At 33.6% G+C, this 23,791-nt stretch overlaps 3 protein-coding genes across 6 annotated transcripts; 2 read left to right on the top strand and 1 right to left on the bottom strand.

The window, feature by feature from the left end:
• The first annotated feature begins 2,887 nt into the window (after positions 1 to 2,887).
• On the top strand, positions 2,888 to 8,040 carry LOC132164399 (vesicle-associated protein 1-2-like). The gene is made up of 8 exons (XM_059574912.1): positions 2,888 to 3,096; positions 3,260 to 3,330; positions 3,521 to 3,602; positions 3,836 to 3,951; positions 4,058 to 4,222; positions 4,512 to 4,562; positions 6,427 to 6,504; positions 7,573 to 8,040. Exons 1-8 carry the CDS (start codon positions 3,045 to 3,047, stop codon positions 7,681 to 7,683), a joined length of 726 nt encoding a protein of 241 aa, XP_059430895.1. The 5' UTR covers positions 2,888 to 3,044; the 3' UTR covers positions 7,684 to 8,040.
• A 3,768-nt stretch (positions 8,041 to 11,808) lies between these two features.
• LOC132172073 (NAC domain-containing protein 19-like) lies at positions 11,809 to 12,654 on the top strand. Its single transcript, XM_059583510.1, has one exon. It carries the CDS (start codon positions 11,809 to 11,811, stop codon positions 12,652 to 12,654), a length of 846 nt encoding a protein of 281 aa, XP_059439493.1.
• A 1,826-nt stretch (positions 12,655 to 14,480) lies between these two features.
• LOC132189836 (histone deacetylase HDT1-like) lies at positions 14,481 to 18,399 on the bottom strand. 4 transcript variants are annotated; one of them, XR_009441066.1, is made up of 7 exons: positions 17,742 to 18,399; positions 17,022 to 17,111; positions 16,292 to 16,453; positions 16,131 to 16,194; positions 15,595 to 15,719; positions 14,859 to 14,984; positions 14,481 to 14,710 (listed from the first exon to the last, which is right to left on the bottom strand). XR_009441066.1 is itself a non-coding variant. In XM_059604648.1 (7 exons), exons 1-6 carry the CDS (start codon positions 18,093 to 18,095, stop codon positions 14,916 to 14,918), a joined length of 864 nt encoding a protein of 287 aa, XP_059460631.1. In that variant the 5' UTR covers positions 18,096 to 18,399; the 3' UTR covers positions 14,481 to 14,710; positions 14,870 to 14,915. The 4 variants fall into 4 exon arrangements, 3 of the variants coding, with proteins under 3 accessions (XP_059460631.1, XP_059460640.1, XP_059460647.1); XM_059604648.1 differs by having other exon boundaries at positions 14,870 to 14,984; XM_059604657.1 differs by having other exon boundaries at positions 14,870 to 14,984; positions 16,131 to 16,191.
• Positions 18,400 to 23,791: the final 5,392 nt, after the last annotated feature.

Here is a 23,791-nt window from a genome sequence, read left to right as displayed (position 1 = left end):
ATATCATGTCTAGCAGCTTATTTTCTCCTTATTTAAAACACTTGTTTTGCTTTTTAATAAATTAGGAAAATAAATATCGAGAAATAATATTTAAAAAAATAGAGATTGTAATATAAAATCTATCGGAGTTTATAATGAAAAAATAACAACTAGAATATTATTTTTTCTTATTAGGTAAAATGCATAGCATTACTGAAAATGTTTTATCTGTTTCAGACAGCCTAAAATATTTAGCTTACCTGTTTAAATATCTTTTTTCTTAAGCGGCCTGAATTTTTCAGAAACTCGACCAGTTTAACTTTGGAGGACATCTCACTGCACATGAAAATGTGCAAATTTGAAAATAACAAGTAGTTGACACTATTTTTAAAGGATATTTTTATGTTTTTTATGTTATTCATTTTGGGATTTTTTTTTTTGAGGTGTTTGATGTATGACTTTTTATCAAATCATTACCAAAGACTTCAATTTTAACTTCTTAGGGTTTTAATTATTATCAAATAGCTCATTTTTTGTCTACCTCTTGTTGAGATTTTAACCATGTTGCCACATCACACTCAATCAATCAAAAGACGACACATGTTGCTTTTAATTAAAAATAAAAAAAATAGAGCAAAAGGAAATGAAAATAAACTTTTGCATAAAAAGCCATGCAAGCATAGTGAGATTCATTTGATAATATTCCTGCACTCTTTGCCTACAATTTAGATTCTACAAGTCACTTGTGTCTTTCCAGTTTGGCTTGTGGATTTTATTCCAGCAACTCACTTGTACTTCGACAACTTTAAGGTTCTGTATTTACCGTCCGATTAAATCGGCCAAATCTTGGCATTCTAGATCAAGTTTGAACACAATCTTGCAATTGCCGTGTCTGTCCAAACATCAGTCTCTTTCACACGTCTTTCTTGAGGGTTAAATAGGCACATTTACACACATAGATGGTGGCACAACCGCACAAGTGGGATTTACACGATTACGACGTCGTAATTTCAATTTATTAAAATATTTTTTCGGCGCTTGACTCGTGCTAATTTTAACAGATTTATGATTTGTATATGAGCATTTTTAAATAAAATTACAAATTTACAGCAAGTGTTCTATTTGGAAGTGAGTTTGAAAACTTTTTTTTTTAAAAAAAAAAATAGCTAATTGAAAACATGAAAAAATTCACGTTTTTGCGCATCCCACAAATAAGTTTTTTTTTTTTTTTTACATGTTCACACAAGGGAAGGGGATGAAGGATTCGAACTAGTAACCTTCGCTTTATGAGCCGTGATTCACAGTCGATTAAACTACCCCTTGGAGAAAGAAGTATGTTTTTACAAACATTAGAACACATTTTATTTTTAAAATAAAATATTTGGGTTTGAAAAAAATAATTATAATGTGAGTAATTTTTTGGAAAACAAAGCTTATTCTTAAAGGAATAATTATTCTTTCATTTTTGAGGGGAATAAGTATTCTTTTTTAAAGAAAAATAGAAGAATAAGTATTCATCTTCGTAAAAAAGATAATAGTTATTCTAAATGAATATCTACTTCATTCCAAGAATGCAAACCAAACGAGCCCTATAGTTTAAAGGATAAAGTATTACTTTTTCTAACTGCATAACTAAATTTTAAAAAATCGTAATTCTATTAACACCCTTTTAAAATCTTCATTAAAATTGTAGATTTTGAAACGATTAAACCAAACAGAAAGTAAGTAAATTTAACCAACATCGAAGCAAACTATTGAATAGCCAAACATTAATAAACATTTTTAACGATTTTTATAACCGCATGTCTGGTAATTCATAGACCAGAGTATTGGGTTGAATGCTTTATGTTTCCCAAAACTAACAATTTTAGTAATGTTTTTGCAAGGTTCTAAACAAACTAAACTATATGAAACATGGTGGTCATATTTGTTATTTTTTTTATTTTTTTGTCTTTTATTTTATATTTCGAAGAATAAATATAGGATAAAGTCTACTTAACTCCCTCAAACTATCACCTTAATAACAATCTACCCCAAAACTATAAATTACGACAATTTACCCCCCAAACTACAAAAACAATGACAATGTACCCCAATTTTTTTTTAAAAAAAAAAATGATGAAATTACCCTTACTAAAATAAAAACAAAAATACTTAAAATTATTATTATTATTTTTTTAATTTTAAGAGTATTTTTGTCTTTTCGAAAATTCTATAGGAGTAATTTCGTCATTTTGTTAGCATTGGGATACATTGTCATTGTTTTGGTAGTTTGAGGGGTAAATTGTCATTGGAGTGGTAGTTTGAAGGGGTTAAGTGGACTTTACCCATAAATATATTAATAAATAACTTAAAATTTTTAAAAATAAAATATGTGAAATTTTTATAACACATCAAAACACTTTTAAGAAAAATAAAATAAGAAAAGACAGAAAATACCCTTTAAAACACATTAACAACTATAGAGATGTTTAAGATTGGTTCCTTTTATATTGTTTCTAATTCTTGAATTTTTCAAATGAACTCAAACTTATTAAGAACTTTTTTTTTTTTTAAAGTTGGTTAATTCATCCAGCCTACCCCAATTTTCATATTAGAACTCTTTTAATTTGTCATACTATGTTTCAAAAATTTATTAATCAATTTATTTACGCTTTTTTGTTAAGTAATATATTTATCATTCTAAATATGACATATGATACAATTTTTTTTAAAAAAAAAAATTTCCGAGCATCAACTGGAATTAAAGTGTTTCACAATATTACAATGCAATTGATTAATCATGTTTTATTTAGTAAAAAGAAAACAAAAATATAGTTGAAAAAGACAAAAATACCCATCATTGGAATTGGATGAACCGAACAAGAAGGTACCGGAGGCAACAACGACCCGAAAGCAAAGACAGACAAAACCAGCGCTGTCCCACGTTGTGGGTTTACAGAGCTCTCTCTCTTCTCGAATTCGAAACTCTCTCTCTTTCTCTGTTTCTCTCACCGCAAAACCGCTTTTCTTCACCGGAAACCGCTTTATTTTCTCTCTGGCGGTCTCTCTCCGATCGGCTCGGGATGAGTACCGGCGAGCTCCTCAATATCGAGCCCCAAGAGCTCCAATTCCCTTGTAAGCTTTCCCAGAGGTCAAAATTTGATTTTTCTTTTGCTTTACAAAGTGAAACAAAAATGTTTGTTTTTCGGCTTTCAGATCCGTGTTTTTGTTTTCAGCTTTTCTTTTTGGTGAATTCTAATTGTTTTTGTTTATGAAATCAAAACAAAATTAAAAAAAGTTGAGTTGAGGAAGCAGATCTCGTGCTCTCTGCAGTTGTCGAATAAGACCGATAACTATGTGGCTTTCAAGGTTGGTATTTGATTAATTCACTATCAAATTTCACTGTTTCTTTCTTTTTTCTTTTTTTTTTTTTTCTTTTTTTATATTATTATTATTATCATTTTTTTTTTTTCAAATTCTTGTGGGTTATGGGGATTTTTCCGTTCTGGGTGTTCGTTATAATTTTGATTTGTGTGGAAACGGAATGGGTTTTCTTTAGGTGAAGACGACGAATCCAAAGAAGTACTGTGTGAGACCTAATACTGGAATTGTGTTGCCGAGGTCTACCTGTGATGTTATAGGTCTCTCTCTCTCTCTCTCTCTCTGCAAGAAATGATTTTGTGCTTAATTCATTAATTTGTGCTTGATGATTATTTTATTTCGTAAACTTTTTTCTGCTTTTCCCAGTTGTTATGATTATTGACTTTGTGCTTAATTAGTGAAAGCATTAGCTTTGTTAATGTATTCTCTATACGAATGAGTGATAGTATATGTGATTGTATATATCTTTTTTCGGAAATCATGTATGGTTCAGTTACAATGCAAGCACAAAAGGAGGCCCCGCTCGATAACCAATGCAAGGATAAGTTCCTGCTCCAAAGCGTGGTAGCAAGTTCTGGAGCTAACGCTAAGGATATAACCCCAGAAATGGTACTAATATTAGCAAAAATACAATCCCTTATGTGTGGTTTTTTTCAAGCTTAATTATGAAAATGTATAGATTAACCAAATGGGTTAATATTTTGTTGCTCTTTAGTTTAATAAGGAGTCAGGGCATAATGTCGAGGAGTGCAAATTGAGGGTTGTTTATGTTTCTCCACCTCGACCACCATCACCGGTTCGAGAAGGGTCAGAGGAAGGTTCTTCACCAAGGGCTTCGGTGTCTGATAACGGGAATCTGAATACTTCTGAATTTACACTGGTGAGTATTTGATAGATCAGTGTATGAATTCATAAAATTGAAGATTTAGTTTTGATTGGAAATACTCCCTTCTCTCTTTATCTGTGGATTTCCAAAAGAAAATGCAGTTCTACATTATATAAGAAAAAAAAAAATTCTTAAAAATATTTGGATAGAGAGGGAGGGCAATGTAGAGGCTTTTGGTATCCCCTCCAGTCAAGAATTGGACCTCACATACCTCTGAGTTTTTGCTGAATTATACTCCATTTTAGTTTTATAAATTTTGTTGTACACATGACTGTGATTGTAGGCCTCAAAAGCATTTGGGGATCGACACGAGCCTCAAGATAACTCCTCTGAGGTAATTTTCATTTTCATTTTCCTTTTTAATATTGAAATATACAGTTGATTTCCAGTTGTTGATTATTAGAGCACTGTACTGTTGTTGGTCATAGATTGGAAGAGAAGTAATTAGAATTAGTTGTGAAGGTTGCAATGGGTTCATGCTTTCTTTTGTTTATTTGGTATGGCTTAACTAAAGGGATTTTCAACTTCTGAAGGCTTACAAAGTCAAAATTTTCTACAGTTACCACCTTTTTAAAGAGTTTTAAAAAATATTGTCAGAAAGTTTGGCTTTGAAGAATTCAGCTTTGCCTGTTAATGCTTTTTAGAGGGTGCATTTTGTTTTTTGTTTGAAAAGTGGTTCTTATGTGACATAAAAGGTAAAAATAGTTTCGAGTATTTTGTGTTTTGGGTTGTTGTTAATGTTTTTGTTTTGAAAAGAGAAAGCGCAAGTGAGAAGGGAAAAGTGTTGTCAAAGCCTTCTCTAAACAGTCAATACATGGGAAAATTCTTGAGTTGGGGACTTTCTGATCCTTGATTGAATTGTGCTTCATTTAAACATTCAATGATCAGGTCCAATAAACTTAAGATGTATTTTTTCTGAGAAAATAATATCCATTAAAAATAAAAATACAATAAGGGTAGAAACCCTGACTGCTAGATCTGACCAGCAAGAAGCAATGCCTGTAAAATACTAAACAACTGGAAATGTTGCTAAAGAATATGGTAAAAAGGAAGAATAAAAAGAAGCCAATATTTTAATCTTTAGATAGATAATCACGTGGGACCTAGGAAAACAACGAACTGTCGTTAAATTGAGTTTTACTAAAACTTTAGGTTTGTTGAAATACGTCTTTTTCATCTTAGTAAAACAATAAAATACGTAATATTCAAATTTTATCTCCTTTTTTCCCAAGTATTCTTGTCAACCAAAAGAAGGCTGATTTTTTTTTTTTTTTTTTACCTGGGCTAAGGGAAATGGTTAGAACTTAGAATTGTTGTAGACTCCTGTTTTTTGCATCACAATATTCTGAATATGCTACCTTTTCTTTCGTGGGTCTTAAGAGTCTTTGTAGCCACTGAACTTTATGACAGAGAAAGCTTTCTTTTCTAGCTTTCGGATAGGATGATATGATGACTGTAGGTACCTTGGGGCAAGTCAGTGAAATGTAATTTACATGCATGCATGCATGCACATATTTATGCATATGGATGGACTTATGTATACATATACCTTTTATATGTTTATTTATCTATATGACCATTTAGGAGGAAGCCTGCAATCTTACTGGGAATCTTTTAAGCCTCCCCTGAGCCATTTGATTTAATTGATGTGACAGCATTCAATGGCCCTGTTTCTGATTTTGCTTAATTACTCAATTCCGACCATTTGATCATGTGAGCTTGCTGCCAACAGAACTAGTCTGGAATTGTTTTCCTATGCTACCTTTGGGTTCCAAATAACTAATTACTACATGCTTGTTGCTTGAAATGAAAATAAAACAAAATTGGAAAAATACCTAGTAAAAAGTTTGTAATTCCATTAAAGCATGTCTCCTTTGATGTTTCTGTCCTTAAAATTTTGGCCATTAATCGAACGATGTTTTTACACTGATGTCCAATGAACTTGAATGTTATATCAGCTTGTATGTGCAGTTCTTTTTGGTGCCATTTTGCAATTACTAACCAAATTTATTTTTATGTTCATTAGCATTTACATTCATTCCCATTCTTTTGCCCAATCATTAGTACCCTTGAAAAGAAATTTACTGGTATTGTGCATTGGAGGTTGTTTCTTAATCATGGGAAGAACTTGATGAATCAATTTCTGGGATATTGATAGTACTAATTTGTACTTACTTTGAGTATATTTGTGATTCCAGGCAAGGGCTCTTATTTCAAAGCTGACTGAGGAGAAAAATTCTGCTATTCAGCAAAATAACAAGATTCAGCAAGAACTGGTGAGGGATTTTTCATCTCAAATAATTTTAACTTTTGTTGCTGAAGTGCTTCTAAGCAAATCCTTATTTTCTAAATATATGCTTAGTGCAAGAGACATGGATATGAGAAAAGCCAAAAAATAATCATCTGGATTTATGTTTGAGCATAACAGCCCCATAAATAATACTTATAAGCATTCGTTTTGTACCTTTCTTGATCCAGTGTTTACAAAAGATCAACATATGTTAGCATGATGTACTAATTGACTTATAATATTCTGTTATGATGTAATGGGAGGGATTATTTGGTCTTTGAATGCTTCTGAAAATAACTGATTTGTGAATTTCATTAGTTGTTATAACTAACAGAGTTATAGTTAATTTCTTATCATTTTTACTGATGACAATCTTGAAATGCTTATCATTTCAATAATTTTTACTTCTTGAAATGCTTAGTCACAATCTTGAAATGCTTATCATTTTTAGAGATCTTAGTATAAGAGATATTAGCGTATATAAATCGTCTTTAATCAGTTTCCTCCACCACCAAACGTACATCCACAATTGAGGGAATTATGCAACCTTGAAAACTACTCTGTAATGAAAAATGCTACAAGCACAAATTTCCACTTTTACACTCCTAAGTGCTTACTTCTTAACATGGCAGTTGCAGAAAGAGAGTAAGCAAATAAGATTTAAAAACCATGTAGTGGAAAGCTTTCTTGACAACTGCCACATTAGGGAATAAGCACTTGGGAGTTAAAAGTGGGAGTTTGTGCAATATTTCTCTTACGTAATTAGCACAGATAGAAATGGTCTTCCATGTTTGTTGTATTTCATCAAATTAAAGGAACAGCTTATTGTCCAGTAATAGTGGTGGCTCTTTTATATTTCATTTTGCTACCCACAAAACCAAGGGGTCATCCTGATAAGCAATTACATAAATATTGTTAAAATTAGATTAATTGATGGGCAGAGTGACAATAACCCTTTATGATTGCAGATCCTTTGAATAGTGGTTATTTACTTTCTAGTTCTTTCCATAGTTAATGTAGCAGCACTGATGGACTGACTTTGAGACTTGTGCAGGAGCTCTTGAGGCGAGAAGCCAGCAGAAGCCGTGGTGGTATCCCGCTGCTGTACGTGTTTCTCATCGGCTTGGTTGGCATTATTTTGGGGTATCTTATGAAGAAGACATGACCAATTGAGTTAATCCTTTATTCCTCCGGGTTACCTCTCCTCTGTGGCAAACGAAATGTAGAAAAGCCAGAAGAAAGCAGGTTGTGTGACTGACAGAGTCTTGTTTGTTGTATTACCAAGCTTGTTACACTAGGAAATATTGGAGATGTATTAGCAGGTATTGACAGTAGAAAACATGGTTAATGGGTTTTACTGGTTATGTAATTTCCCCAGCAGAACTCTTCATTATTCTTTGTGTGACCCACTTTTTCGTGAACATATCTTTTACTGTTTACCCTCTTCCCTTTTTTGTATTTTTTCGGTTGAATCCCGAATGGTTATCGACTGGTTGAATTTCCTTCTGGTCTTTTGAACACAGCTCTTTCCACTGTTATTTGTACTTTTGAGGTAAAATGCATGAAATGGCAGTGATTGAAACTTTTTTGAAATGCATGTTTATGACGTGCCATGTACACGCATTTGTTTTTGATTTTATTGGTCGATTTCTGATTCATTCATGTTTAACCAATTGTCCAAATTGTCCAATCATTAATTGTCATTTTTTTTTTCCAAAACCTCTTTCATTGTCCTGTTTTTGGTCGTTTTGTTTTTTGGTTTTGAAAACTTTTTCAATCACTTACTCTTTTAGACCACAAATGTGTCATTCGACTTGCAAGTGAGTTTTTGGACGAACTTCCCAAAATGCCTCCCTTTATTGAAATTGGTTTGCTAAAATTATCCCTAAAAACTACTAAAAAATAAAAACAATCTTATAAAAGACGCTAAATGGGTGGCGGAATTACTCCTACATATTGTGATTTAACCACCCCAAACCATCCCCTCATAACTAAGGGTTTGTTTGGCCACTCCTTTGGGTTTTTTTTTTTTTAAAAAAAATAATATTTAAAGTAAACAAATTTACGTGTGGCACAAGCTACACATTTTTCATTCAATTTGATGAAAAATGCTAATGGAATGTGTTTATTATAACAAAATGGTAGTAGGAGAAAGATGTGTCAGTTTTGAAGTTTGAAAAAGTTGGATTCCATTTGTTTCGGCATAAAATGATTTAAAAAAAATATCTTTTGTATTTTACGGTGTTTGGTACGATGCAAAATAGTACTTAGACTGAAATCATTTTTTTTTTTTTTTTGAGAAAACTGAAATCATTTTTAGTTGACTAGAAAACCCTTCATTAATCACTATAAATTTGTTTTCAATTTTAAAAACCATAAAGCATCTTCATAACTCACTCTGACACTCAACCCAACTCCAAACCTCTTATTCTCGCTCAACCCTCGCCCTCAACCCAACTCTAGAGCTCCTCTCTCTCTCTTTGCTAGCACATCTCCTCTCTCTCAAGGATCACTCAGCGATCACATCTCTCTTCTCTACATCTCAAGATATCTTCTTTATCGGCTTCTGCATTTCAAGTGCTCTTATTTCTTTTTAGATTTGTACTTTTCGATGGTTCGAATATTTGTTTTGATGGAAAAAGTACTGACTTGTGATTATTGTTAAATTTTAGGGAAGAACGCGTATCTATTGGATTTTGTTAAGTTTTTAATTTTGTTATGCTTCATGCCCTTTGGTACATCCATGGAGATTATTGAGAGTGTTGGTGATGCTATCAGTATTTATTTGAAACCGCTGCTTGCTTGGAGGGTTTAGAGCCAATCCGTGTAGGTTCTTTGCATATTTGGGAACTTTCACGTTCCCATTAATCACTTCTAAAAATTTTATTAGTTATTACACTTGTGTATTTGCCATTTTTGGGAGATTTTGACAAAATTTGAGAGTTAATGGTTCCATAAAAACATTTTCCGACGAAAAACATTTTACATCTAAACAAATGAGGCCTAAGTATCAAAAGGGTGTAAATTTGAGGGGCCAAGTGTATTTATCCCCTTTTATGCTTGTCTACTTGCACTCAAAGTTCTTGCCTAAGCATATAGAAATTAAATGTTTGATCCCAATGCTCTTTTAATTCCTAAGCCCAGTTCATCTTCAAATAATTTTAGCCACTTAACTTAGATAATAAATTTCTTGGCTTATGTTTTATTAAAATAAAATAACCTAAATAAATAAATACATAATTGAAACTCAAAGCCAATAGTCAGCTTACATCAACTCAAATAAGGACTTAATGTCAATAATACAATTAGCTCCAATAGGTTTGTGACCCTATCTTCCATGACATGTAAGATGACACTATTAATCACAATTAAGTTAACTAAATAATTGTGGTTGCACTCTAATTTATATTTTTAATTTAAATGAATTAATCATCGTGACTTACTTACTCATTTTATATTGCAATTCTATGGAATCATTTTGTAGTTGAACCAAAATCCATATACTAGCATTTCTCTTATTATAACTATTCTATCTTCTTCTTTTTTTGGTAAGAACTATTCTATCTTAATATGTGTGGAAAAGGTATATAAAGGAGTTGTGCGAGAGGTTAGCAAGGAGTTATTTTATAATTAAAATTTTATTTTATTATATTTAACTCCATATATAATGTAGCTTATCATATGTTTTAAATAAAATAAAATAATATAATATAATATAATACAATAAAATAAAAAGGGAGGGGTAAGATGGTGGTCTAGAAGAGTCCCATTTTAATATGAAAAATGCTTGGTTGCATTAAAAAGTCCATGTGTTTTGGCCATATAAATCCTAGGTGGCAAAGGGCACGTAGCCTCATTTTAATTTTTTATTGTTTATAATCTTTTAATTTTAAAATCAAGATTAAAATGATAAACAATTAATAAAAAAAAAATTTAAAAAGAGGAAGGGGTGGTTGACCACCCCAGTTGAGTGTTGGGGGTGGTCAAACCACCCCCAAGGGCCGGTTGGGGGAAGCCATCCCCATGGCCCTTGGGGGTGGATGGGCCACCCCCCATCCACCCCCAAGGGCCAAAAAGAAAAAAATTAAAGGGTTTCGTGGGTTTGGCCCTTGGGGGTGGCCGATCCACCCCCTAGGGCCATAGGGGTGGCTTCGACCGGCCACTTGGGGTGGCCAAAACTCACCAAGCCCATTAATTTTTTTTTGGGTGAGTTTGGCCCTTGGGGATGGTTCGGCCACCCCATAGCCCTTTGAGGGTGGCCGAACCACCCCTAAGTAGCCAGTTGGGGTAGTTGAAGCTATCCCCATGGCCCTTGGCACCCCCAAGGGCCATGGGGGTGGCTTCGGGCACTCCCAACCAGTTCTTGGGGTGATTCGGTTATATGTTCTCCAGAAGCTAAAGAACGTAAATGATGCAGACGACTTGCTGGATGATTTCTCCACTGAATCTCTATGGCGAGAAATCACGAATGTGGAAGAGATGATTTCAACGCTCAAAACTGTGCTTCTGGATGTGGAGGAGTTGCAGGCTGGGAGCAATGAAGTTAAAGATAGGGCTAGAAATCATGGCGCATGTTAAGCAAACGAAAAAGGTACGTGTCTTGTTTTCCAAATCAAACCACCTATTTTATGCTCTTAAAAAAAATGGTTAAATATAAATTCAGTTCTTGTGGTTTACCTGATTTGTAATTAACTTCTTGTAGTATTAAAATGAACTCAAAGGTTTCTGAGATATGCCAAAAAAATAATTTAGTCCCTACAGTTAAATTTTGTTCACTGACTTAACAGATTATAATAGCGTAAAATATTATAGCCAATATAATTGTGATACTTGTCCTATTTAAGTTAGTGTCATACTAAGTGAATTTGTTAAATAAGTGGATGAAATTTGATTGTAGAGACTAAATTATATTTTTGGCATACCTCAGGGACTTTTGAGTTCATTTTGATACTACAAAGAGTTAATTGTAAATCAGGTAAACTATAAGGGCTGAATTTACATTTTTCCCTAAAAAAAAAAGAAGAAAAATGCTGCAGCTCCTTTAATACAGCCAAATACGGCAAGTCGTCCAGTTCAAAATTTAAATTGAACAGCGGCAAGTCGTTGGTCCACCGCCTTTAGCTAAGGCGGTGGACCTAAGTCGGTGGCATTGGCTTCTATATAAGGGCCATGGCTTCAAGAGGGAGTGAAACAGAGAGTGGGAGTGAAACAGAGAGTCAAGAGGAAGTGAAAGTCACAGTGAAGTCGTCTCTCGTTCTTGTTTTTCTTCAAGAGGGAGTGAATGATGATGATGCCGGTGGGATTTCGTTTTGAGCCCACCGATGAAGAGCTCGTAGGCTTCTATTTGTTGAACAAGGCAAGGGGAGAAGATGTGGGTTGGGATGGCATTCGAGATTTTGATATTTATGGTGAAAAGGCTCCCTGGCAATTCTGTGGTGATCAGGAGGAGAAGCTTTACGTTTTTACCCGCCTAAAAAAACTAAGCAAAAATCGTGTGGCACGAACAGCGGGGTGCGGTGTTTGGCATGAGAATTCTTCCGACAAAATCTATGATGCTCAGGGTGATGTTATTGGAGCCAGGAAACTCTTCTGTTTCAAGGTGAAGAAACAGAAATCCAACTGGTTAATGCACGAGTTCTCATTAGTTGGGGAGGGAGAACGGACGACTGACTGGGTCCTGTGCACCATCCAAAAGAAAGAATCAAGATCAAGAGCTGGCGTTAAAAGATGCTTTCAAGATCAGTCTTCTCCCACCATCATCTCTGTGGAAACTCCATGTCCATGCTATGACGAAGAGGACGGATCCCAGCAGAGAAAGAAGATGCGCTGCGATGTCGAATGTGAAGGGCCTCAAGCCACTTGGACTCCATCAGAATGTCCATCTGAATTTGGAACGCCTCAGTCTGAATTGGAAACCCCTCTGGGCTGTCTACCACAAGGCTGTCTACCACCAGCTAGTGATAACTCTGATTCTGAGTTTAGTGTTTCATATGAATATTTGGAAACCTTGATGAGCTGTAATGATGACTCTGCGTCTGAGTTTTATGCTTCATACGGTTATCTGCCGCCACCGCCTTCCCCTGTGGGTGGACATCTGCCGCTTGATGCATGGGTGGATTCTTTCTTGGGATCCTGAGTTTGCTACCTTACTTGCCTAGCACTTTGTGAATGATAAAAAAACAGAGAACCAACCAAAACTCTGTTTCACAGTTGGTGTCGGTTAGGATAGGAAAAGATTGTAAATTTTTTTTGTTTGTTCGATTTTTTTGGAGCACATTGGTGAACTTGTTCCTTATTTTTGTTATGGGATATCCACTTTGTCAACTTTGGTCGAAATATCTCTTCTCTTGAAAAGTGTTGTCAAAGCCTTCTTTACTAATACTTTAGGTTTATTGAAATACGTCTTTTTTTTTTTCCCAAGTTTTCTTGTCAACCAAAAGAAGGCTGATTTTAATTTTAGTTAATTTTATTTTTTTAAAAAGACTCTATTCATCATATGATGTGTGCTATATCTATAATATGGAAATTTCATATGCTGCCAACTTTGCTCAGTCAATGTACTACACATCTAAATTATGTCTTAACTCGCAAGGGAAATGGTTAGAATTGTTGTAGACTCCTGTTTTTTGCATCACAATATTCTGAATATGCTACCTTTTCTTTTGTGGGTCTTAACAGTGTTTGTAGCCACTGAGCTTTATGAGAGAGAAAGCTTTCATTTCTAGCTTTCGGATAGTGTGATATGATGACTGTAGGTACCTTGGGGCAAGTCCGTGAAATGTAATTTACATGCATGCATGCACACACATATTTATGCAAATGGATGGACATATGTACACATACATATACCTTGTATATGTTTATTTATGTATATGACCATTTAGGAGGAAGTCTGCCATCTTACTGGGAATCTTGTAAGCCTCCCCTGAGCCATTTGATTTAATTGATGTTACACCATTCAATGGCCCTGTTTCTGATTTTGCTTAATTACTCAATTCAGACCATTTGATCATGTGAGCTTGCTGCCAGCAGAACTAGTCTGGAATTGTTTTCCTATGCTACCTTTGGGTTCCAAAGAACTAATTACTACATGCTTGTTGCTTGAAATGAAAATAAAACAAAATTGGAAAAACACCTGTCTACTTTTAAAGCATGTCTCCTTTTAAAGAACTACTTTTAAAGCATGTCTCCTTTATATTTTTATCCATAAATCAAAATTTATGGGTTTGGCCATAGGGGTGGCCGAACCACCCCCTAGGGGCATGGAGTGGCTTCGGTCACCCCCAACCAAACCTTGGGGGTGGCTTCGGCCACCCCATGGCTGAGCTGGGGTGGCCGGCCACCTACTCCATATTTTTAATTTTTTTTTTAATTATTTTATTTTACATTTATTTTATTTTAAATTAAATAATATTTTATTATTTTATATTGAGTGGAACACGTGGCGAGTTTTAAACGGTTAGATGAAATTAGACGGTTCACATTAACAAAAAACCTGATGGACAATTCCCCAGCTATTGCTAGGGATCCTGATCCCACTATAAATTGATTTCCAATTTTAAAAATTGTAAAACATCTCCCCACTCACTCTCACACTCAATTCGGCTCCAAACCTCTCATTCTCGCTCAACCCAACTCTAGAGCTCTTCTCTCTCTCTTTGTTAGCACATCTCCTCTATCAGGGATCTCGTCTCTCTTTGACTTCTGCATCTTAAGATTTCTTCTTTCTCGACTTCTACGTTTCAAGTACTTCTCTTTTTTTTTTTTTTTTGTAAGAAGTACTTCTCTTTTTAGATATGTACTTTTTGATTGTTCGAATATCTGTTTTGATGGAAAAAGCACCGACTTTTGATTGTTGTTAAATTGTGGGGAAGAAGGTGTATCTATTGGATTTTGTTAAGTTTTAATTTTCTTGTGCTTCATGCCCTTTGGTACATACATCGACCAGGATTCACAGTCAAATTCAATCTGCATTATCCTACAACCACTGGCATTCATATATGTATGAATTATGACCATCATCCCAACTCAACAATCAAAGATAGACAATCAACACACTTTACAAGTAAGAATGAAAACATCACTAGCTTCAACTTGAACCAAAAAAAAAAAAAAATCCTGGAAACACGGTTAAATCATTGCAGATTGGTTGCAGAGCATGATGTGTTGCTGGGCTTGAAAAACCTACTTGCCTGTAGGGAAAGAAAGGGGTGGAAATTATCAGGTTATCCTGATTTTTGGTAGAAAATAAAGCAAAGAAAGAAAAGAAACCAATGAATAGATCATGTGCATCGGCGAGTAAAAACTTCATATAACAACACATCACCACTCCATCCACACCTTCATCATACCTGGAAAATCGATCTGTACAACTAGATTGTTAATACTTTGAACCCATCAAGAATTTTCAGGCCCTTTTATCATGTTGCATCGACTGGCAATCTTTCGAAAATCATCAAGACTTAGCTGCAATAAAACTAGTTAGCAAAAATAGAAATTGTATTCAACAGAAATTCTGAATACTTTTTATACAAAGGGAAACTCTTACAAGCCTCAGTCGACAGAGCAATCTAAGAGAATTTTATCTCTTTATCTTCTTTTTATTTTTATTTTTTGGAGAAAATGCTGAAACATGAATTACTAAAGTAAACTAGGTAGAATCTTAAACACATCGAGACTAGTATACATGTTTACCATTTACATAAATATCCCAACACATTTGTGTCGAAGTGCGCAAGCGAGAAGAAATAAAATATTTTGTTATTTGTGTCCAGAGCTCTACAGTCTACAGAAATTTGAAGTTTGTCTAGCTGAACAAAGTGACTTTATTTCTTTCTTTTCCTTTTCCACGCACCATATTAATAACTAGGCCGAGGATCAAACGAGAAGCTCTCACAAAAGTGCCAAATAAAGAGTCCCAATTTCCATCTCGATCTACAAACTTCAATTACTTCTCTACCCTTTCTTAACTTTATGTTTTTGCTGATTTACGAACAATTTATAAGAAGAAAATTACTAGTGCTATTTTTTAAAATATTAATTGAAGAAATAAAGCCTAAAAGCAGAAGGAACTGACCTTCCCATCTCCATCACTATCAAAGCATCGGATCATATCAGCCAACTCCTTCTCAGTCCACAGAAAATCATGAGCCATTGCTACTCTTTCTATATCCCTCATAGTTATGCTCCCCTTCCATTCACCTGCATGCCAATATTCCTCCATCAATGACCAAAATTTCTTCAAGAAAAACAGACCAATACCATAAACAGGGATATTGCCTCTTTTTGGCTGGTTAAGATTTGAAATTAAAGCCCATTCAGTCCAATTAAAATGAAATAAGTTTCAATTAAACTTACAGAAATGAAGTCACAGCATAAGTTGAAGAACTCTCATATTTTTCATTGTATTATACAACATATATTCTAATACAAACCTTACACTCACACCTGCATTTTTCAAACCTTTGAATTTTTTTATTATTATTATTTTTTTGATCTTAGTATAGCTCCCCATTTATTGGACCTTTGAACGCTTATGAAAACCTCTCTCCCCCCATATCTATCACTTTCCACAAGCATATACACACAAAAGACAGTGGTGGCAGAAATTACCATCAAACTGAAAGAAGTTCACGACCAGTTCATCTTCAGTCATTTGCAGCCGACTAGCAAACTGCTGACCAGAAATCAAAAGCAAACCATCATAAGACAGTAAGAGGAAGAAGAGGCAAAAGATCTGCGAGTGGCATACTAATCTAAAGCCCAAAACAAACCGATTTTTTTCTCTTCCTCCTTCCTGTATCTTCCTGAACGCGAGTATTTCCCTTATTTTCATTAGGAGTAGCATTCACTACATCAGTTTCAGCACATTTTGAAGGCTCACAATGTACCACACCTGAAACTCCAGCAGAACCTTGTAGAGACAGAGCAATTGCCTGCATATGGATGCTACAGAATTAGCATCCTGTACAATCATGTAGGACCATCATTGCAGCAGTTGGTTAATGGTTTATATTGAAACAGAAATTCAACCTAAGTACTAGCAGCAAATGCCCTATATGCCATTCCCTTCCCTATGTTTAGGGAAAATTTCAAAAAAACCACAAAAACTTACTCACATCAGATTCCCTACATTTAACCAACATTCAATGGTTGCTACAGTGTTTCCCAATGTGTAGGGAACCCAAAGTGGTTCCCTACACATTATTTTAATATAAATATTTATCTTTCCTCTATTTTCTTTCATCTTTTTGTCTTTAATTGAGAATTGTGTTGGGATTTTGTGAAAAAAAGTGAGGGTAGGTAGGGAACTTATATTTTGTAAATATATAATATTTTAATGGTATAGGAAAATGTAAATAAAGCTATTGTGAAATATATTTTTATAGGGAAGCAAAAAGTAGTTTTGTTCTCTAAACTTGGGGAAAATCAAAAGGAAGCTGCTGCTAGTGCTCTAAACCTGCCAAAGTAAAAGAATATTTATCAAAGAAGCTTGAAACGTACCTGCTTCAGTGCATCACCAATGTAATCTGACTCACTCGAACACTTTTGAGCAGGAACTTTCTTCTTAGGTTTTGAAACTATATTCTTCACCTGGAGCAAAAGCAAAGCAAAAGGAGAGTATTCAGAAAATAGGTCATAGCAGAGCCTATAGCTAAGCATCTTAGATAATTACTGAAAGCACGCGCCGCCCATTACAGCAGTGAAACTTACTCCCACACCAATTTAATGAAAGCTACCTTGCAACACTTTATACTAATTATTTTTCCCCCGTAAAGGGTAGCTTCATCAGGGTTCCTTCTCTTACTCTAAGGTGATATTGAAGCATATGTCTTACTATGAAGCTTGATTGAAGTCTTCTTAAAAATGAAATGCACATGAAATTGCAGAAGGAAACCATATTTCAAGTCCCTTTCACAAATGTTATCATCTATTGCTTATCAGTGTTGTTCTGTGACATCTGACTATGTGGGTTTCTTTCATTTCTTTTGTAATAAACAAAAAAAATTATATTAAAGAGCATTCGTGGTTAAAGCTTTGATTGGAAGTATCCAAAGCTCTCTCTTAGTCACTGCAAGAGCTCCTTGGGACTGGTTTTCACAAAAATATAGAACAAACCAGTTGGGAAATAAATAAAGTAGCAAATTGAAACCGAAAAAAGAAATTTTTTTAAAAGTAAATCACACACACACAGAGACAACGCACAGAGATTAAAGAGCAGACCTTCTTTCTACGTGACCCAGAAGATGTTTCATCTAAATAGTCTTCATCATCATCATCAGTCTCTTCATCTCCGCTCGAAGAACTCGGTCCCTCCTCCACCTTATCAAGCCTATAATCCTCATCCTCATCATCATCATCATCATCATCAACCTTTGCTTTCCCCTTCTTTTTATTCATCTTCTCGCTCACCTTTTGAGCGGAACCCCACAACTTAGAAGCAATCTTGGGCAGGCCCAGAGCCACCATTCTCGACCTGTTCTCCGAAATTCTCGACAGCCTCTGTCTCTCGTACTCGGTACTCTGCGACGCCATTGCTGGGGGCTTCTTCACTGTCTTCGGGTTCTGGTTGGGCATTTCGGGTTAACGGGTGTTATGCGAGATCTGAAATTATTCTATACTTCGGCAAAATTTTCTATTTTAATCGGGAGGAGTCATAACTAAAAATTAGTCATTAATTAGCGCTTTACAAAATAATAATAATAATAAACCATGATTTTTACGGCCACCTCGTTCAATTTATTTATTTTTTTTTAGAACTTCGTTCAAATTGTTTAACCATAGTACAAAAGTCTATTAAATTCGTTTTTAAATAAAAGAAAGTCTATTAAATAGAATTGGAATCGGCTGGGGTCAATATTTTATGAAGCGGAGATCACTAATTCGAGCATTCGTCATCCTTTCACTCTTTTTGTGTGAACATGTTTAAAAAAAAAAAAAAAAAAAAAAAGAAATAGTAGGGATACCAAATCACACATTGCTGTGAATATTTTTGTGTGTAACTTGAATATGTATGAGTTTGGATTATAATATAAATAAATAAATATATATTAATTTTGTTAGAATATATTATTTCATTTGTTATAATATTTTATAGAGAAAAGTACACTTTACCCACTCAAGTTTGGGGCGATTTTCAATTCGACCACCAATGTTTCAATTTTTACAATGCACCTCCCCCCAAACTTGCAATGTTTTTTTCAATTCGACTAATTTCATCACAAAATTCTCATATTGCCCATAATTTTTTTTTTTTAAAAAAAAATTAAAAATATACCTACCCAAAAATTTTGAGTTTGAGTGCATTGCACAATTGAAAATCTCCCAAACTTTGGGGATAAAGTGTAATTTTCTATTTTATATTTCCCTTTATGTAATTTGCAAAGGGCTTATTTATTTTCTTATGTATTTTAAGTATGGTTGTAAATAAATTGTCATTTGCATACTAATCCATTCGGTTAACTTAAGCTTCGAACTCAAGTTTGATATTGTACAAATCGCTCGTTGAAGCTACGTTCAATAGTAAATGATCATATAGTGGCAAAAGCCGGATCTTGGTTCAAAAGGGGCAAGGACTAATTTTTTTTTTAAAAAAAAAAAATGATTAAAAAATATTAATAAATAGAAAATTCAATAAAATTATTTATGATTTAAAATATATATAAATTTAACTTGCAATTGATTTTGTTATGTATATCCTTGACAATTTTTCATATTTCATAATTGTTAAATTTACATTGACACGAGCTCCTTTTAAATTAATTAGAACTTAATGAAACTATTATTCTCCATAATCTCAAGTAATTACAATTATATATTTCATATATATATATATATATAAACAACTATTTGCTCAAGGAAAAAACAACTAATTTAAAATAACAATCAAAATATAAAACTTACATATAATTTTTTTTAATTTAATAATAAACTTAAAAATAAATCAGTATAAAAATACAACATATTTGAAACTTTCCAAAGAGAGAAATCGTAAAATAAATAAATTAGAGGGTAAACTTTGACCTCTTTCTTTTCACCGTAGAGTACACCTCCTACAAAATAAAAACTAGCTACTTCTGTGGTTTGTTTTTTCTAGTAAATTTTTAAGCAAGTTTGAAGATATATGTTTGGTTGTTTGGAAATATTTTTGAAGGAATTGAAGTATTTTTTTTTCTTTTATTTTTTTGTAAAAAAAAAAAAAAAAAAAAAAAAACTAAACAGTGGTTTTAAATCACGCTAACGCAGTCCCAAAAGGTAGCTCAATCAGCGGTAGACCACGTCTAATGAAGCGGAGGTCACTAGTTTGAATCCCTCATTTCCCTTTCCTTATGTGGACATGTCAAAAAAAAAAAAATCACGCCATTGCAACATCATGTTTAAAAGTTAAAATGCAGCAGTTTCTAGATGCCAAGGAAATCACACCACGCCAACACGTTTTATTAAAGACTTTAATGAAACAGAACGTTTTAGCAAGAGATTTTAACGCAGCGTTTCATTCGTCTTCCTTCTTAGAAGAGTCAACATGTTAACCTAAAACCTTCTGAAACTTAAAAATCTAATATGGTGAAAGCATTAAAGACCAAATCTCAGTCTTCCTAATCTTGGAAATGCCTTGCCCGAGTAATGTAGATGCCCATGACAAGTTATTGAGGGCGGGCAACCAAGCTATTTGGAAAATATTTTGCTGGGGTAATTGAAAATTTTGAGGGTTATATGTCCCTTGGCTCCGCCCCTATTATGACCATCACAGTTTTGAAACACATTGTTGTCATAAAGAGCGTTAAGTATACATATAAGCACATTTCTATATTTGTACCCATACGACGTGGGACACCACATTTAAAAATTGATCCCAAAATATTTTTAAATCTAAATGAAAAAGCCGTTCATAGTGCGAATTATAGGCTAGCTAGCATAAATCTTGAATACATTTATTAATTAAATTCATTTGTTACACCACATTACACACACACACACACACATATATATATATATATATATATATATATATATATATATATATATAACAACTTATTAGATGACAAGATAAAGAAAACAAAGATGGGTAGACAACTTGCTTCTTGCTTCTTGCTGACAGAGTTGCTAAAAGGATAAAACTTGTTGGTAGTTGATACTTTTGCCACGGTGATGATGAGTGATAACTGTCTTCGGCAATTTCTGCATCGATTCTAATTATAATAATGAAAACAGCAGCACCATAAAAGCAAATGAAATGTTTTTAGGCAACTTTAACAACTCAATAAAGTCCTAGAATGCATCTAAACGACAAATACACAATGACCTTAAATCCAAAGTTCTATTAATAAAGCAATTGTCTAAATGTAAGCATTGAAGAAGTTCTAAATCATAACATATAGACTTGTGGGATCACTAGAGTTATATTGAATAGTTTGCAGTTCTGGAGTGTGAACCATGTTAGAAGAGGGGCCAAGGAAGTTTCAATGGATGAACAAGTTCACAATGAGAAAGACATTGTAATGGCTGAACGCAGTATTATGGATAAGTGCAATATGTGCAATATGGATAAGTTTTTGGGAAAGTCTTGGTTTAAAGCGGTCACGTGCCATGCACGTAACTTGGTTTCCGTTCAAACAGACGGACGATATTTTTTGCCAATGTCAGATACATTGCGGGGGTCTTTCGTCGAGTTTTAAACATTAGGCGCCAAAACACAAACGTGTGGATAGTTGGGTAAAATTTATTTTCCAAAAAATAAAAAATAAATAAATAAATTCAATGTTGAACATAGTTTTGTTGGCCTTCAATAGAATTTGGTAAAGTCACATATTAAAAAAAAATTCTCATCTCGAACAAAGCATCTTACTCAAATAAATAATTGAAAAATATAACTATTTATTTATATATATATATTGATCTTCAATAGCATCGTTACATCACCTTATATTGACCTACCAGCTTTATTATAGATAAACATAAACACAAGCAAACTTGATGAACAACAGAGGATTGGTGATCAATCACAAACAGAGCAAATAAATAAAGCTTAGAAATAAAAGAACATGTAATCAACAAAAACACTCTTATTATCAGCAGAGTCCTTATAGCAGAAGAACTCCAACTTCAACCATGAGAAACAATTAATCATGCTAAGAGACGTGAGTTTGATGGCTTCTTGTTGACAACTGTTGGTAGTTGCGTTGAAATCTACTGGTGATGTAAACTGGACTTTGTCAATTTCTGCATCAAGGCTTCAGAGAGGATGTTGGGTTTAGTATTGGTCTAGCTATCATACAATAATAATAATAACCATAAATACACCATGTCTAAAATCCACAAGAACCTTAAATTCACATTGCAATAGAGAAATCAACTTTTATTAATAAAGTGATTGTCTAAATGTAAGCATTGAAGAAGTTATAAATCATAAGATATACATTTGTGGAGATTACAAAAAAAAAGAAAAAAAAAAAGGAAAAAAATCAATATCTAAATTCCTTAATCTATGTTGCCATCAAATCATTTTGAAGGTTGATCAAGTAGGATGCCACATATGGTTGCCCATTTCTACTATTTTTCTGGCCACAAAAAAGGTAAAAATATTTTCGTTTATTCTTGAAAAATACAAGAATCAAAATGAATTATCTACGATAAAAGAATCTTGCATGTGTCAAATATATGCTTCATCATCCTTCAAGAATCAAGAACCCACTTAGAGCTTGTTTGTGATTACATTTGAGAAATAGAGCTTTTAAGCTAAAAACAGTTTTTTGGCAAAAGCTTCATTTTTAAGCTTTAGCCAAAAATGTTTTTTAGTCATTTTAAGTATTTTGAACCCTTAAAAACACTTTTAATTTTTTTTACTAAACTGATTTTTTTTTTTTTCAAACGAACTTTTTGAGTGTTAAACGCACTTTTAAACCCCTCAAACTCACAGCTAAATAGACTCTTAATCATCCATTGGAAGCTCGCTTCTCCGAATAGCTCGAACAAGATGGCATATATGAGAAACTACACTTGCTATATTTAATCTCCTAAATGAAGTCAAAGTAACTAGCTAGCAAAATAAATTTTTTTTTTTTTTTTTGTGAATGAAAATAAATAATTCATAAGTGAACCTTTTATCACTACCTTAGAAATAATGTGAAAATCTTTGAGAGAGAGAGAAGTAAGGAGCTATTTACCAAATCTAAAGCTGGAACTGACGGATTCTACGTATAAACGACATCTAATATATGTCTGAAATCCTTTAGAAAGTGATGCATACGCTCTCCGAGTTTGTTTGTCGTCTTCGGGGAATATTTTTCGTTATGCTTTGTGGGTTTTTCGATAAGCTCTTCATAGCATTCTAATAAACAAGTCTGAATATAAATTAATCTTATTTCATGTTGCCTCGCGCAGTCACCTGCGCAGCTTCTAATGAGATGAGTCATATATAGCTGGGTCCTCAAGCCCTTTGACACGATGTAGGCAGTGTAGAAAGCTATATTGAATAATCCTCTTATAGTGCCCCTGCCCCCTGGTCACCACTTTGCCTTCTTTCTCTTTTGCAATGTTCGATTTGAGATTTAAGGCACACACCCATTGGTCCATTTTTCTCAACTTCATCAAGTTCAGAAAAATCAGAAAGTGGGACGGGAAGTGAAGACGGACTGTAAGAGGTTGGAGCAAGGTCAATAGGACGAACTTGAACAAGAATAGGGAGAAGCAATTCCATTATCACCAGTATAAGTGTTCTAATACATTTTCTAGCCATTGGTTTCCCACCTCTTTAGAAGTTTTTTTATATATTCTGCTAGAACCCTCTAATCCTTTATATATACAATTGAATGACTAGACACACTAGTAATAACAACAATGTAGTATATGAATTAATTTATTATTAAAATTATTTTATTTAAACAAGTATTATTTAATAGTTGTGGCTTCTCAAACTATGATTTTTTCAATTAAGTGTCACAAGGTTGCAAAAAAACTTTAATGTTAACCTTTGATTTTTTGTAAAAGTAAAGAATACTCGTAATAATGCATTGAGTTTTCAATCAATAAGTGATGAGCGGACTATGCAAAAAAAATAATAATAATAAGTGATGAGCGGAGGGATGATCCAATAGTCACAATATACTATATCAACGCCCCCATTTAAAATTTTGAAGAAAAGATTAGTTTGAAAAGGGTGATAACCACGTTACATAATAATATATAAAATCCAAATTATTGTAATATCGATTTATGAAAAGTCAATATATATAATGTTGGTTTATGTCTAAGCTTTTTCCTTCTAAAGCAAAACC

The sequence above is a fragment of the Corylus avellana genome, chromosome ca1 (assembly GCF_901000735.1).
Source record: "Corylus avellana chromosome ca1, CavTom2PMs-1.0".
Classification (NCBI taxonomy): domain Eukaryota; kingdom Viridiplantae; phylum Streptophyta; class Magnoliopsida; order Fagales; family Betulaceae; genus Corylus; species Corylus avellana.
This window is presented reverse-complemented; position numbering and strand designations above follow the sequence as displayed.